Genomic DNA, 15,011 nt, shown 5'->3' on the forward strand with positions numbered 1-15,011 from the left:
CGGGCCCCCCCCCTTATCCCATGATTCCCCCTCATCCCGGGACTTCTTCCCCTTAGCCCGGGTGTCCCCCTTATCCCGGGGGCTCCACAACCCACCAAACCCCGCGGGGTTCCCCGAATCCCGGGAGTCTTGTGACCCTCCCACCCCCATGGGAACCCCTCGTCTGGAGAGTTCTGTGACCACCCCGAACTCCATGGTGATCCCCCTTATTCTGGGGTGTCTGTGGCCGCCCCAAGTTCTATGGGGGTCCCCCTTAACAGGGGGCTCTGTGACCCTCCCCATCCCTGTGGCTTTGCCACCCCCTAAATTCCAGGGGGTGCTTCTTAACCTGGGGGTTCTGCAGCCACCCCAAGTTCTATGGAGGTCCTCCCCATCCTCGTGCCTTTGTGACCTCCTAAATCCCTAAATTATCCGAGGGGTTCTGGGACACACCCAATCCATCCCCACAGGACCACTTTATTCTGGGGGCACCGCCACCCCACAAACTCCATGGGGACCCATTTTTCTGCAGCCCCTTTCAATTCCTTTAGGGTTCCCCCTTTTCCTGGGGGAAATTTTCAGTCCCCCAAACTCCATGGGAAGCCCCTTATCCTGGGGGCCATGGGTCCCTCTGTGACCCCCCCCACCAAGCTTAATTGGGGTCCCCCCTTTCAATCCCCTCAGCTGCAGGGGTATCTCCCTTATCCTGGGGGGAATAGGGACCCCACCTTGCTCCCCACAGCTTCCACGGGGGTCCCCCTTATTCCGGGGGTCCCCTAGGAATGGCTCTCCCCATCCCAGACCCAGGAGGGTCCCAACCCCACAAATGCGGGGTTACCCCCACTCCCCCCGCAGCCCCTCGGCAGCTCAGGGAGGAGGTACAGACACGGCACAGACAAGGGGGAGCCCCTCGAGGTTTATTGGGGGGATTTGGGGGTGAATTGGGGGCACAGGGGGGGTCAGCCCCTCACTCCTTGGTGTTGCACCACTTGGCTGTGCGCCAGAAAATCGGGGTCTTCATGAAGCGCCCCGAGCGCATGTAGGCAGAGATCTTGTCCAGGGCCTGGGGGACACGTGGGGACACGTGGGGACAGGGACACACCATGGGGACAGGGGTGGGGACACTGGGGTGGCTGGGATGGGGACACTGGGGTGTTGTGGACAGGGATTTGGACACCACGGGGTCAGGGGTGGGGGCACTGTGGTGGCTGGTATGGGGACAGGCACACTGGGGTGTTTGGGACAGGGACAGGGACACTGGGGTGTTTGGGACAAGGATGGGGACAGAGGTGTCTGGAGGGGCACAGGGACACTGGGATGTTTGGGGACAGGGATGTCTGAGATGGGGACAGGGACTCCAGGGTATTGGGGAGAGGGATGGGACCAATGGGATGTGTGAGATGGGGACAGTGGCATGGAGGGGATGGGGACAGGGACACCAGGGTTTTTGGGACAGGAATGAGAACACCAGAGGGTCAGGGATGGGGACAGAGATGGACCCTGAGGTGTCAGGAATTGGGACAGGGACATTGGAGTGTCGGGAATGAGATGGGGACATTGGGATGTCAGTGCTGGGGACACCAGGGGTCCAGGGCTGGGGTCACAGGTGTGACAGGAATGGGATGGAGACAAACACCGGGGATTTAAGGACGAGGCTTGGGATGGGACAAGGACACAGCACTGAGGTGTCACCGGGAATGGTGAGGGCACAGCAGGGCTGGGGGATGGTGACACCCAGTGTCAGGGACGGAGGTGGGGCCGGGACACTGCGGTGGCCCCGGGCTGTCCCCGGGCTGTCCCGGCCCCGCTCACCTCGAAGCGCTGCAGGAACTGCGCCAGGTTTCCCTTCAGCTCGGGGCACTCGGGCACGAACATGCGCTGCTGGTCCAGCACATCATAGGCCAGGAAGTCCACGAAGGTGAGCTGGGGGAGGGCCGGGGGGGTCAGACCCCACCGAGACTCCCCAAAACCCCCCCAGCATCCCCCACCAACCTTCTGCCCTGCAAACCAGGGCCGGGAGCCCAGGAACCGCGACAGCTCCTGCAGCTTCTTGGGCAGCTGCTCCAGGAACGCCGGCTTCAGCTTCTCCTGCACGGCATGAGGGGGGACATCTGGGGGGCTGCTCCCCCAGGCCCCCAGAACCCAGGGGCATCACCCCCAGTGCAGCCAGGACAGGGATGTGCCCCCGTGCCAGGGGTGGCTCAGTGTCCCACATGGGGGATGTCACTGATGTATTTGATGGAAAATCCTTTTGCCAGGATCTTTTCTCCTGAGAAGTTGAGAGGCCTCAGAAATGAAATGTTACAATGGTTATCTGCTGCTGTGGGATGTGGCAGGTGCATCTTTGATTGGTCTCATGTAGTTGTTGTTAATTAATGGCCAATCACAGTCCGGCTGTCTGGGACTCTCTGGTCAGTCACAAGATTTTATTGTCATTATTTTCTTGCCTTCTGATGAAATCCTTTCTCTTTCTTTAGTGTAGATTTAATACACCATATTTTTTTCAGATAATATATATCATAAAACAATAAATCAGCCTTCTGAAACATAGTGTCAAGATTCTCATCTCTTCCCTTGTCCTGGGGACCCTCAAATACCCCCACAGGGTGGATCTGTCCCCCCCTGACACCCCCAGGGGCACTCACAAAGTCAGGGCTGTAGCAGAGACGGGCAAAATTCATCCTCAAGTCCATCAGCTGGTTTTCCAGCACATCCACACGCTGCTTCTCCTCCTCTGTCTCACCACCTGCAGGGAGGGGAGGTGTCAGCCCATGTGAAAAATGCAGATTTTATGATTGGCTTTTCACAAATATTAAAATGAATGTTATATGTGTTGTGTTAGAAAGTTATGCTGTATTCATTTTTGAAGTAGTGTGTTAAATATAGTTATAACATAATGTTAAAATAGAAACCACATATGTGAGATTTTTTTTAGGAAAGGAATGAGGTACTTATGGAGGGGTTTGACAGCTGGCCTGCAAACAAAACTGAGTTAATAGAAGTAACAATTGATGATTTTAAAGTGTATCCATAGCAAGGAAGAGGACAAGGCCATCAGCATGGAAACCGATAAGAAAAGATACACGAAAATTTTTGTAAGCTAGATTATGTGCCTAAGTAGATGTGTATACGTGCCTTATTGAATTTCTGTAAAACTTTTGCCAATTATATTGACATTAATTGCTTTGTACCAATGAATATAACAAGCTATTGTGATGTAGTTAATGACTTAAGATCACACTTTGTTAAGAGTATATAAACTAGAGAACACGCAGAATGAAAACCTTTTTCTTCTTGAACCCTGATCACGTGTGTGTGTCATGTCCAGTCTAACAGTGACAGTACTGGCACTGAGATAGCAGCCAGAGGAAACTTTAATCTTTCAGAGAAAGGGAATTTATTGCTCTGTGATCAGAAGAAACAAACTTCTTCCTGCCTCACTCAGGCAGAATGACACCGTTAGGATTTAGAGGAAGAAGTTGACACTGACCAGACAGAAACCTGTATTTGAACGGAATTTATTCATCATGCATGAGGTGTATGAATATTCAACAGGCTGTTGCTTTTAAGGGTTAATCCTCTGTTAACGTGGGTCCTTTTTCGGGCTTGTGTTGCTCAGAAAAAAGTACCTGGACTGTCCATGTTTGTTTTTATTGTCTCATGTTGCCTTAATGCAAATTGTCCAAATTATTATTACTCTAATTATACTGCTATTTTTATAATAGAAGTAATATTATATAATATATATATATAATATTATATATAACATACTTTTATATACTATTATATACTATACTATGCTATGCTAAGGTATAGTATAGTATACTATACTATTATATTACATTGTATTATATACTATGCTATGCTATGCTATGCTATATTATTTTATTTTATTTTATTTTATTTTATTTTATTTTATTTTATTATCATTAAACTTTTGGAATTTTAAAAAACAAGCGATTGGCGTTTTTGACAGCCCACCCCCCACAAACCCCAGTGATCGGGACCCCCCCCACTCACACATGTTGTGCTTGCGGGCGATGTAGCGCAGGATGGCGTTGCTCTGGGTCAGTTTGGTGTTGCCGTCGATGAGGTACGGGAGCTGCGGGTGCCGGGGTGGGGGTTAGCTCGGGAGACCCCCCAAACTCCCCCCCAAATCTCCCCCACACCCCCCATCACCTACGTTGGGGAAGTCGAGCCCCAGCTTCTCCTTCTCGTTGGTCCAGTCGCTCGGGTCATAGTCAGGGGCTGGGGGGCAGAGAGATTGGGGCGCGGTCCCCCAGGCCCTCTGCCCCACTCGTGGCACTCACAGCAATGGGGACACTGAGGGCGTGTCACCCCCCAGACCCTCCGCCCCACAGCAATGGGGGGTGCGGGCATTGGGGGTGTCCCCCCCCTCCCCGGGGCAGCCCGTGCCCCCTCCCGGGACACACACGGGAGAACGTTGGCCCTGAGAGGGATCAAGGTCCTTTCATGGGGGGGGACAAAGGTGGCAGGAGGGCTGGCGGGACACGTTGCCAAGTGGCGGTGTCCCCCCCTTTCTGACACAGCAGGATCGCGGGGCTGGGGAAGGGAGTGAGGGGATTTGGGGTCACACCCCCCTGCCCTCCCTCACCTGGGCCGGGGCGGTACTGGCGCTCCTGGTACGGGGTGTCCGTGTACTCCAGCAGCAGGCGGATGGCGTGGGCCAGCTGGGGGCACAGCACCCGATTTTGGCACCCCAGAGACCCCCGGAACTCTCCCCCACACCCTGAGACCCCCAACACCCCCACACCGCTCTGGACCCCCCGCACCCCTACATCGCTCTGAGACCCCCGGCACTCCCACAGCCGTGCCCTCCCCCGTCCCCACCGTCCCCCCTCGGTGCCACTCACCCCACGGATGTCCCAGTAGCCCAGTGTGACCACCATGGTGACACCCGCCCGAGGTTCTGCGAGAACACGGACCGGGACGGACTGGGCGGACCGGGAGGGACCGGGACAGGACCCTCCCGTGCCCTCCCTCTGGCGTCAGCGCTGCAGGCTCGGTGCCCGGGCGTCCCGCCAGCGCTGCCGCTGCCACCGCCGCTCACAATCCGCCCTCTGACCCTCCCACATCACCCTGGGGACCCCCAAACCCAAGGCACGAGGGCACACAAAACCCCCTTCTGTGCCTCAGTTTCCCTCTGGGGCTATGCTCCCTCCCTCCCTTCACTTCGACTCCGGTGTTTTACTTAAATATTTTTATTTTTCATGCTCGGTTAGGTTTTTCTCAAAACTTTGTTTTTTCCCAGGAATGCCGGCTCCAGATGCAGATGAGCAGCACTGGGACGGGAAACTGCAGGGACAGAGGGGGCAGTGCCCCACAGGGATGGGAGAAGCCTGGTCCAGCCCGATTTGGGCCACAAACATCTCCTGGGAGTGTTGGGGACAGGGACACATATCACCTGCTCCCCCCTCTTCCCTTCATCCCTGAGGTGGTGAGGATGAAACCTTCCCCACGCCACCCCCTGCCTTCCTCCCTGTGGTGATGAGGATGGAGCATCCCCCAGCAGGCACCATCCCCCTGTGCTCTGGGCCACTGTGTCCCCAGCGACAGCAGAGACCTCAGCTCTGGGTTCCTCTGGTTGTCCCCACGGGGTGGAAGAGCAGGCTGAGAGGGCACGAGGGTTAAGGAGCATCAGGACCCAGGTGGGGCTGGGCTGGCACTCCCACACTGCCACCACAGCAGCACCCAGCACCCCAACTTGTCACTGGGAGGTAAATCCAGGACCCCTGGCTGTGCCCTCCCCCGTGTCACCTCGTGGTGCCAGCAGGGTCCAAGCCAGCAAGGAGACCCCAATTAAAAACAACAGAAAAAGACAAAAAGAACCACCCATAAAACGACCAAACCAAGATGAAACAGAGAGGACTCAACAAACGCCGCGCCCTGCAACGGCACCGAGACGGCGGCAAGGGCAGGCGGGGGGACGGCGGCGGAGCCCTGGGGGGCTCGGGGGGGAACTGGGGGGTCAGTGGGTGCCCAGGGAGATGGTGAGCACGTCCTCCTCCTGGATGGGCTCCAGCTCGGCGCTCTGCACCGCCTGCGTGATGAGGGTCAGCTCCTGGCACAGCGTCTCGAAGCGGTAGCTGACGCGGATGTCGGGCACGTTGGTGCGGCGGATGTCGTTCCCCTCCGGACCCTCCTTCAGGTAGTTGGGCCCCAGCCAGTAGCTCTTCACCTGGGGAGGGGGGACAGGACCCGGGGCTGCCCCAGTGCTCCCAGTGCTCTCAGTGCATGGGGAGGGGGAATGGGAATGGGGGAATGACAATGACGGAATTGGGAGCGGGAATGGGGGAACTGGGGGTGAGTGGGAAATGGGAACAAGGGAATGGGCAACTGGGTGTGAATGGGAATTGGGAATGGGGGAACTGGGGGTGAAAAGGAATTGGGAACAAGGGAATGGGCAACTGGGTGTGAATAAGAATTGGGAATGGGGGAACTGGGAGTGGAATGTGGGAACTGGGGGTGAATAGGAATTGGGAACAAGGGAATGGGCAACTGGAGTGAATGGGAATTGGGAATGGGGGAACTGGGAGTGGGAATGGGAATTGAGAATGGGGGAACTGGGTGTGGGAATGGGCAAATGGCAATGGGGGAATTGGGAATGGGAATGGGGGAACTGGGTGTGAATGGGAATTGGGAATGGGGGAACTGGGAGCAGGAATGGGCAAATGGCAATGGGGGAATTGGGAGTGGGAATGGGGGAACTGGGTGTGAATGGGAATTGGGAATGGGGGAACTGGGAGTGAATGAGAATTGGGAATGGGGGAACTGGGAGTGAATGGGAATTGGGTGAGCGAATGGGGCAACTGGGGGTGAATGAGAATTGGGGAACTGGGAGGGAATGGGAATTTGGAATGGGGGAATTGGGAGTGGGAATGGGCAACTGGGTGTGAACGGAAATTGAGAATAGGGCAACTGGGTGTGAATGGGAATTGGGAATGGGGTAAATGAGAGTGGGAATAGGAACTGGGGATGGAGTGGGCAAATGTGGGCATTAGGGATGGAAATGGAGGCAAATGGGAACTGGGAAGGGGGTTGGGCAAATGGGGGAATGGGGAAATAGGGAAATGGAGGCAAATGGGAATCAGGAATAGGCAAACTGCAGAATGGGGAATGAGGGAATGGGCCTCACCTTGTGGGAGAAGCCGCTCATGAGGACGCTGTTGCGGGCCAGCTCACACATGTCGCAGGAGCTGAGCTTCCACACCTGGGTGGCGATGCTGTACTCCTCCATCAGCGGCTCCTGGGGACAGACACCCTCAGGTCCCACCACAGCACACAGACCCCTCAGGCAGGACAGGGGTCCCCACCTCCTCCCAGCCCCTCTACACCACCAGCACCCTCCAGAATCCATCAGTGCTGCCAGTGGCCCTACCTCACCACCAACCCCACCCCACTACCGGCCTCATCCCATCACCCAGCCGTGCCCACCCCACTGCCCCTCTGAGGGTCACTGGCTGGTGCCCCCCACAAATGCTCACCTTGGTGAAGTGGAACTGGAGGGGATCATCAGTGGAGAGCGAGACCATGAGCCCCCGTGAGAGGTACTCGGGCAGGGGGTTGCGGTGGTAGCTCAGGAAGAGGCTGTTGTTGCTCAGCGGGGACATGGCAATGCCAATCTGGGCCAGGTAGTACAGGTACTGCAGCACAGGGGCCTGTGGGGCACAGCAGGGTAAGGGGGGGTCCCACCACACCTCCAGCCACCCCAGGCACCCCGTCCCCGCTCACCTTGCGCAGCAACAACCCGTGGGAGATGTTCTCTGACACCATGAACCCCGACACGAGGTGGTGGATGGGACCGGCCTCACCACAGTGTGGGCGCAGGACGAAGGTGTGGAAGCCCCTCTTCCTGCAAGGGGTGTTTGACTGTCAGCATCACCCTGTGACCTCCCCAGAACCTCCTGAGGGGCGTGTGTTCCAGGTCAGGAAGGGGGGAATTGGGGATGTGCCATGTCCTTACCGCCGGAGGTGGTTGAGCACTGTCATGTTGGCATACATGTAGTACAGGTAGTAGGAGTAGGGTGGGTTGTCCTCCTCCACCCAGTTGCCTGGCAAAGGGCTATCCAGGTTGAAGATGTGATGCTCTGGCTTGGATTCATCATCCACGCTGTCAAAGCCATCCACCTGCAGGAGAGACAGCCCCAGGGTGGGATGCCACCCCTCGCTCCAGCTGGGTTTGGGTTGGGGTGTCCCAAGGAGCAGGACTCAGCACTCACGTGCTCCAGGAAGAGGTGCAGCTCTGGGTGCTGGGCTGGGTGGATTGTGGCCTCGTAGAGCGGCAGGAAGATATTCTCCAGCATCTCCTGGAAGTTGGCCAGCTGCTTCTTCGTCCGGTAGATGTCACTGCAGGGAATGGACCCCACTCAGAGCCGGCTTTCCCCATTCCCCAGCCCAGCCAGCAGTGGGGTGCTGCAGTGTGATGTAACAGCCTGTCTCAGTCATCCCAGTTCTTTCCCCAGGTGTGCCAACAACCTCTCCCTTCCCTTCCCTTGCCCCTGCTGAGTGCTGTCTGTCAATCTTGGCATTCCAGCAAGGGCGTGGTGTGATTGGTGAAGTTCAAAAGATGCCTCTCAGCCCTGGGGACATTGGGCCATCCAGGTGTCATTTGTCCCCTGAGACTTCCCCCCCTTACCCGGTTGGTGGGAACCCTACCCTTTCCTTCCCCCTCTCCCTGGGGTTAAAAGGAACAGCACCCATGGGCTCAGGGAGTTCTGTTGGAGCTGGTGCTGGATTCAGAGGCCTGTGGGCCAGAATAAAGCTCTGCATCCAAACCCTCCATCAGAACCAACTCCTTTCCTTCACCATGGCCTTGAAGCCTCTCCACCAGAGGTAAACCTGAGCTCCTGCATGCCTGGACTTGTCCCAAGTGCCCAGCTGCAGCATCCAGCCAGCAAAAGGTGTTTCTGAGGTGAAACCACCACAGCTGCCGCCCTTGGTCAAGCAGCAAGGGCCAGACGAGCCCAGGCACGTTCCATCCGGCTCTATTGGTATTTAATTCCAATAGTGGGGTGGCCTGCATCCCCCCAGCCCAAGTGAGGGTTCCTGTGCCCCCTTCACTCACAAGAGCCGGGGCACCTGCACAAGCCAGCGCACGTTGTTGGAGTGCACGCGGTGGCTGACGGCCCAGCGGGCCAGCTTGTCCCACTCATCCCGCGAGCGCCCGTAGATGGACAGGCGCAGCTCTGCGTTCTGGTACTTGCTCTCCTCCAGGTCTGCCATCACCTCCTGATGGGAAGGGACAAGTGACAACTGTCACTGCTTGGCCACCAGAAGGGGACATGAGTTATACCACGAGGAGGGGAGGTGGCCCACCTTGATGATGTGGGCAAAGTACTTCCCCGAGACGCGGTTGTCCGTCTTGATGAAGATCTCCCGCAGGATGGACTCCCCGATGGGGTTGTACTTGGCGTTGAACTTGTCAAAGCGGTGGAAGGTGTTCCGGTCCTGAACGTGGGACAGGTGTGACCTGAGAGTCCTCATCACCCACCCCAAACCCCACCAACCCCCCATCTCCTGGGAAAACCCCCTGGGGAAGAACCAAGGATGGGGTTCGCTCATCCCCAGGGTTTGGGAGCCTCCCGTACCGCATGGACATCCAGTGTGTCCACGCTCAGGTCGTAGGCTGTGAGGTTCATCGTCTCAAACACCTCCTTGAGCGTCTGCTCCTTCCCCTTCTCCACATGGACAATTTCATCCAGGTGCTTCTTCATCGCCCGCTTGATGAAGCGCAAGAGATGTTTCTGGTTCATGCAGGACGAGGCATGGATGTGGGTGTCCACCTGCACCAGGGAGGTGATGCTCAGCCCTGAGACCCTCCCAGAGCTCCCCAGGAATCCCCCAAAACCTGGGACTAGCTCAGGATCCCCAGGTACCTTGCGGATGTTGTAGAAGTCACGGTGAGGCACCTTCTTCTGGGCCGCCAACTCCTTCATCTCATTGAGCAGCACATGCATCTGGAACTTGTTGCTCAGGTACTGCAGCCGGCGGTAGCAGAAGGATTTGCTGCCCAAAACAGGGAACAGTAGCTCAGTTTGGGGGTGAGGAAGCAGAACATCCAGCCCCAAAAGGCTGGTGCCCCCACACATATGGGAACATAGACTCTTGGACACAGGTGAGGGTGCACATGGGAGCTGCACCAGCACTATGTGCCAGAGTCACAGCCACATCCTTGGGGCTGTCCAGGGGGTCAGGTCACATCCCCATCATGGGATCCCCCCCAGGGTAGGACCCTCCCATGGGACCCTTCCCCTTACATGGGCCCATTGATGATCAAAGCCATGAGGAAATTCATGTCGGCGATGAACTCCTGCAGGTCGGGGTATGGCAGGTCCAGCTCCGTGCTCCTGGTGGGGGACACATGTGAGAGTCACACAGCACCCCCAAAAACTCCTCAGCCCAATGAGAAGGACCCTCCCCTCACAAAACTCACTTGTCAGTGATGTCCTGCTTGGTGTAGACGTGCACAACACCATCCACCATCTTCAGCCCGAAGCCAAGATCCGCTGGCATGTTCTTGGGGTCCCACTTCTCATAGGGGTGCTGCTCAGCAAACGGGGGGTGCACGGGGGCATCTGCAGTCAGGAGACACCCAGCATCACCCCAAAAGCTCCTGCAGCACCCCAGCTCAGCACTGAGACCGTCCCACAGCGTGCTCACCAGCAGCCACGGGGGTCTCGGGCACCTCCTCGTAGCCTCGGGTCTCCAGGGGCTTCTCAGAGAGCTCCTGCAGGTACCGGGCCGTGGTCTTGCAGAAGCTCTGCAGGGACAGCCCCATGTACTTCTCCCTCACAAACAAAGCCTTCACCACGCTCTTGGCTGCATCCAGCAGGTCGGTGAAGGGCACCTGGAGAGGGGACACCAAACAAAAAACCATCCCCCAAGCTGGGGTTGGCAGCCTGGAGACCCTTGCCTGGTTTCCAGGGGGGTCAGGGGGAGGCTCACCCCACACTTCTCCTCCCCAGAGATGGTGACCCGCTGGAATTCTCGCTCCAGCAGCGCCTCCCGCTCCTTGGGGACATGGTCCACCAGGCTGTCATTCTGCTCCTTGAAGAGCCTGTGGGGACAGACGTGGCCAGTGGGACAGTGACAGGTCTGCCCCATTCCCATGTATGCCAACAGCAGCATGAGCCCCACCCCAGGGACTGTGTCCAGCCCTGGGGTGGCAGGACGGTGACGCTGTCCCCAGGGATGCCACCACGAGGTTGTGACAGCTGTGCCACCAGTGTCCTTTTTGGTGGTGGCATTGTCCCCCTTCCCAAAACACATCCCTCAGCCCTGATGAGCACAATGAAAAGTGGGAGTGGGGAGGAGGAAGGGCACAAAGAACAAAAAAAACTCACGACAGAGACAGCTCCCAAGCGGAGACAGGAGGGAGGGGACACACAGCGTCAGACCCCCCATCCAGGGGACGACAGGGCCAGGACAGGGGTCCTGTGCCAGCAGCAGAGCTGGGACCCCCAGCTCACCCCAACCCCCCTCCCCAGGTGCATTCAGTGTCGGTGAGAGTGGCTGGGAGGGACCTCTTGGCTCCATGCTTGGGTGTGCTGGGTCAGACGGGGCCAGGCGGGTCCCCGATCCCCCCCGTGGCCCCGGCCGGTGACACCGGGCCGGACACTCACTGTAAGTCCGCAGCACTGTCAATTTTCAGGAAGTCCTGTTTGGCTCTGAGCAAAATGTCGGGCTCAAGTCTGGGGACAAGGAGGCGGCGGTGGAGGGGGGGGACAGCCGGGGGGACGAGGGGGAGAGAAATGGGGGGGGCCGGGGAGAGAAAACACCCCGTTAATGCCAAAACAACAGAAACCAGACAGAAACCAGCCAAAAACTCACTGCAAAGGGGACACCAAGTGCGACACCCACGGGAGAGGGCACACAGAGCTGGCACAGAGACAGCCTCTTGGGGCGGGGAGGTGGCCTGGCCCCGTGCAGGGCTCCCTTCCAGCCATTTGGGGTGCACACAGGGGAACCCCCCAGGCTTACTTGACGTCCTGGCTGATCTGGCGCTCCAGGCGCTGGCGCCGCTCCTCCAGCTGCTCGATGGGGCTCTCCTCGGGGAACTCGTAGGGAGCCGTGCGCATCTCGTTCTCAGCCAGCGAGCGGCAAAACAGCTCCTGCAGAGCAGCCCTGCCATGAGCTGGGTACAGCCCCAGCCCTGCCCTGAGCCCAGAGCATCCCTGAGCTGTGCCCAGAGCCCTGAGCTATGCCCAGAGTAGCCCTGTTGTGAGCTGAGCCCAGAGCATCCCTGAGCTGAGCCCAGAGCATCTGTGTCATGGGCTAGGTGCAGCCTCAGTCCTGCCATGAGCTGTGCCCAGAGCAGCCCTGAGCTGTGCCCAGAGCAGCCCTGACATGAACTGTGCCCAAAGCAGTCCTGAGCTGTGCCCAGAGCAGCCCTACCAGGAGCCCAGAGCATCCCTGAACTGAGCCCAGAGCAGCCCTGCTGTGAGCTGTGCCCAGAGCAGCACTGAGCTGTGCCCAAAACAGTCCTGAGCTGTGTCCAGAGCAGCCCTGACATGAGCTGAGCCCTGAGCATCCATGTCATGGGCTAGGTGCAGCCTCAGCCCTGCCATGGACTGTGCCCAAAGCAGCCCTGCCACAAGCTGGGTGCAGCCTCAGCCCTGCCATGATCCTCAGCCCCTGGGTTGGCAGAGAAAGGCTCACAGGGATTCCCACACTCAGAGCTGAACAAGTGGGAAGGGAGGAGGGTTTGGGGAGGATAGGAGTGGAGGAAGGATGGAGGGGAAACCCTCCCCACTCCCCCAACACAGGCTCACCCCCCCAGACCTGGCAAGCTGTGTGCCCCAGACCCACCTCAGCGATCTCCTTGTATTTGCCATCCATGGACGTGCGCAGATCCACTGGGAAATGCTTCAGGCTGTGGGGGGTCCCGGGCAGGGACCAGGCTGACTGCAGGGGCCGGGCCCCCGGCCCCCCCCGCAGCTCTGCAGGGAGTGGGACAACATCAGCTGGGGGGTCTGGACCCCCATCTGGGCAGGAAGGGGTTAATCAACCCCCCCTCCCCACCATGGAACTGGGATGCTGTTCCCAATGGGGATGATGGGGAAACTGAGGCAGCTGAAGGGGAAGAGGCCCCCCCCCCCTCTCATCCCCCGGGGGCACTGGGGGGGCTGCTGGGAGAAACCAACAGTGAATGAATGAGGGGCTCGGGGCTGGGCTGCAGGACCCCCACAGCATGGGGGGCACAACACTGGGGTCCCTACCAGGGCCACCTCCCTGCCCCCCATCCCTTCCCATCCCATCCCAGGGGGACACATCCCCTCACTGGGGTAGGAGAGGTGACATCATCCCCCCTCCAAACCCACCCCATTGCCCCACACCCCCTGCTCCCACCAGCACTAAGCCATGGGGGATGCCCAGTGCCACCCCAATGCCAACACCCCTCACTGCAACCCCAAACCCACCACAGACCTGCCTGGGGGGCACTGGAAATCAGCTCCTACTGGTTAAACTGGGTCCACCAGTAAGAGCCCCTCCACCCAGCACAGCCTGGGGGAAGATCCAGGTCCCCTGACCCCCAAACAGGAGCCTCCACCCCATTTGCTCCCTGCATCACCCCAATGGGAATGGGGGCTGTGTCACCCAGGGCAGGGATGGCACTGGTGTCATCAGATGTGCTGGTGGTGCCCTCCCTGGGGCACACAGTGACACACAGGGTGCCCTGTGCCCCCGGGACACAGCCTGTGCTGCCCACGTTTGACAGGTGGCAGCCCTGGTGGCACTCCAAGATCCCCCCAACACAGGTGCCAGACAGATGACAACCCCAAGGTGCCACCTCGCCCACTCGTGCCACCATCCAGAACACCCTGTGCCACCCACCCAGGACAAACGTGGCTCACCAGAGCCGGGAGCAGCCCCGGTGATGCCCCTAGGCCCCCCAGGTGACAACCCCGTAGTGCCACCTCACCCGGTGATGTCACCACACTCACCCTGTGTCACCACCACCATTTGCCATCCACCCAGAACACACGTGTGCCACCCACGTGTGGGAGCAGCCCCGGCGGCACCCTGAGACCCTCTCCCAACAGTGCCAACAACAAAGTGCCACCTTGCCCACCCCGTGCCATCACTGCCCCCCACCCAGTGCCACCCGAGATCGCCCCCGCGGAGCCCCCCCCAAACCGGGTCCGCCCCCCCTCCTTCCTCCTCCTCTTCCTCCGCTCTCACTGCGCCACCGAGGCGCTGCGCTGGCGGGAGGGGACACGCAGGGCCCCCCCGCCGCTGCCACCCCTCCGGGTGCCGGGACACGCTGGGGGCTCCCCCCTCCCCAAAATAAACGCTCAGAGCAGCACGGCGGCATTGCCCCCTCCCCCCAATGTTCCCCCCTACTCGCAGCATCGCCCCCCACCCCGGGCCGTGAGCTGGCTGTCCCCTGGTGTCCCCTCGGGGTGCTTGGGGGGGGTCTCACCTGCGGGGCTGGGGGTCTGCAGGCTACCCCGCTTCTTGAAGGAGCACTTGGCCGGGGGGGCAGAGGACATGGCGGCTCCAGGGGGGCCGGGGAGGAGCGGAGGGGCTGATGCTGGCGGTGATGATGGTGATGGTGGTGATGATGGTGATGGGGGCGGGGGGTGAATGACGGGGGGCGCCCGGGGGACTCTTACGGCGGCGGGGCCGCAGCGGCCGCTCTCTGCCCTGGTTGATGATTGATGCAGGAACCCGGGAATGGACCAAAGTCCCCGGCGGGGCCCGGCCGGAAACCGGCACGAGGAAGAGGATGGGGCGGGCGGAGGATGTGGCGAGGAGGAGGAGGAGGAGGAGGAAGGAGGTGGCTGCGGCGCTGGAGGGTTGGGGGGGGAGGCAAGACCCGGGATGGGGCTGTGACAGCGCTGGGCCAGCCGTGACCCCCCCACGGACAAACGTGACACCCCCGGAGGAACGCCCTGTACCCGTGTGGGGTCAGCCGTGACCCCCAGACAGCCGTGACACCCCGGGACAGACGTGTGCACCCCGGGACAGCCCCCCCAGGCGGCTCTGTGGGACCCCCGGGACAGCCCAAG

The 15,011-nt window shown here is 59.3% G+C and overlaps 2 protein-coding genes across 4 annotated transcripts; both read right to left on the reverse strand.

Annotated features, from left to right (window-relative positions):
• Positions 1-879: 879 nt before the first annotated feature.
• Positions 880-4,959, reverse strand: LOC132083229 (glutathione S-transferase 2). Its single transcript, XM_059487844.1, has 8 exons — positions 4,854-4,959; positions 4,595-4,670; positions 4,163-4,227; positions 4,000-4,081; positions 2,625-2,725; positions 1,972-2,067; positions 1,792-1,902; positions 880-1,042 (listed from the first exon to the last, which is right to left on the reverse strand). The coding sequence occupies exons 1-8, from the start codon at positions 4,887-4,889 to the stop codon at positions 947-949; spliced, it is 663 nt and encodes a 220-aa protein (XP_059343827.1). The 5' UTR covers positions 4,890-4,959; the 3' UTR covers positions 880-946.
• A 256-nt stretch (positions 4,960-5,215) lies between these two features.
• On the reverse strand, positions 5,216-14,681 carry AMPD2 (adenosine monophosphate deaminase 2). 3 transcript variants are annotated; one of them, XM_059487848.1, is made up of 18 exons: positions 14,423-14,681; positions 12,808-12,871; positions 11,980-12,110; positions 11,622-11,690; positions 10,945-11,056; positions 10,660-10,846; positions 10,433-10,574; positions 10,257-10,346; positions 9,876-10,005; positions 9,588-9,782; positions 9,316-9,447; positions 9,065-9,228; positions 8,220-8,346; positions 7,964-8,127; positions 7,732-7,852; positions 7,485-7,658; positions 7,136-7,246; positions 5,216-6,178 (listed from the first exon to the last, which is right to left on the reverse strand). In XM_059487848.1, exons 2-18 carry the CDS (start codon positions 12,835-12,837, stop codon positions 5,969-5,971), a joined length of 2,289 nt encoding a protein of 762 aa, XP_059343831.1. In that variant the 5' UTR covers positions 12,838-12,871; positions 14,423-14,681; the 3' UTR covers positions 5,216-5,968. The 3 variants fall into 3 exon arrangements, with proteins under 3 accessions (XP_059343831.1, XP_059343829.1, XP_059343830.1); XM_059487846.1 differs by having other exon boundaries at positions 12,808-12,938; XM_059487847.1 differs by lacking the exon at positions 11,622-11,690 and having other exon boundaries at positions 12,808-12,938.
• Between the last annotated feature and the right edge of the window lie 330 nt (positions 14,682-15,011).

Source organism: Ammospiza nelsoni, chromosome 23, assembly GCF_027579445.1.
Source record: "Ammospiza nelsoni isolate bAmmNel1 chromosome 23, bAmmNel1.pri, whole genome shotgun sequence".
NCBI lineage: Eukaryota > Metazoa > Chordata > Aves > Passeriformes > Passerellidae > Ammospiza > Ammospiza nelsoni.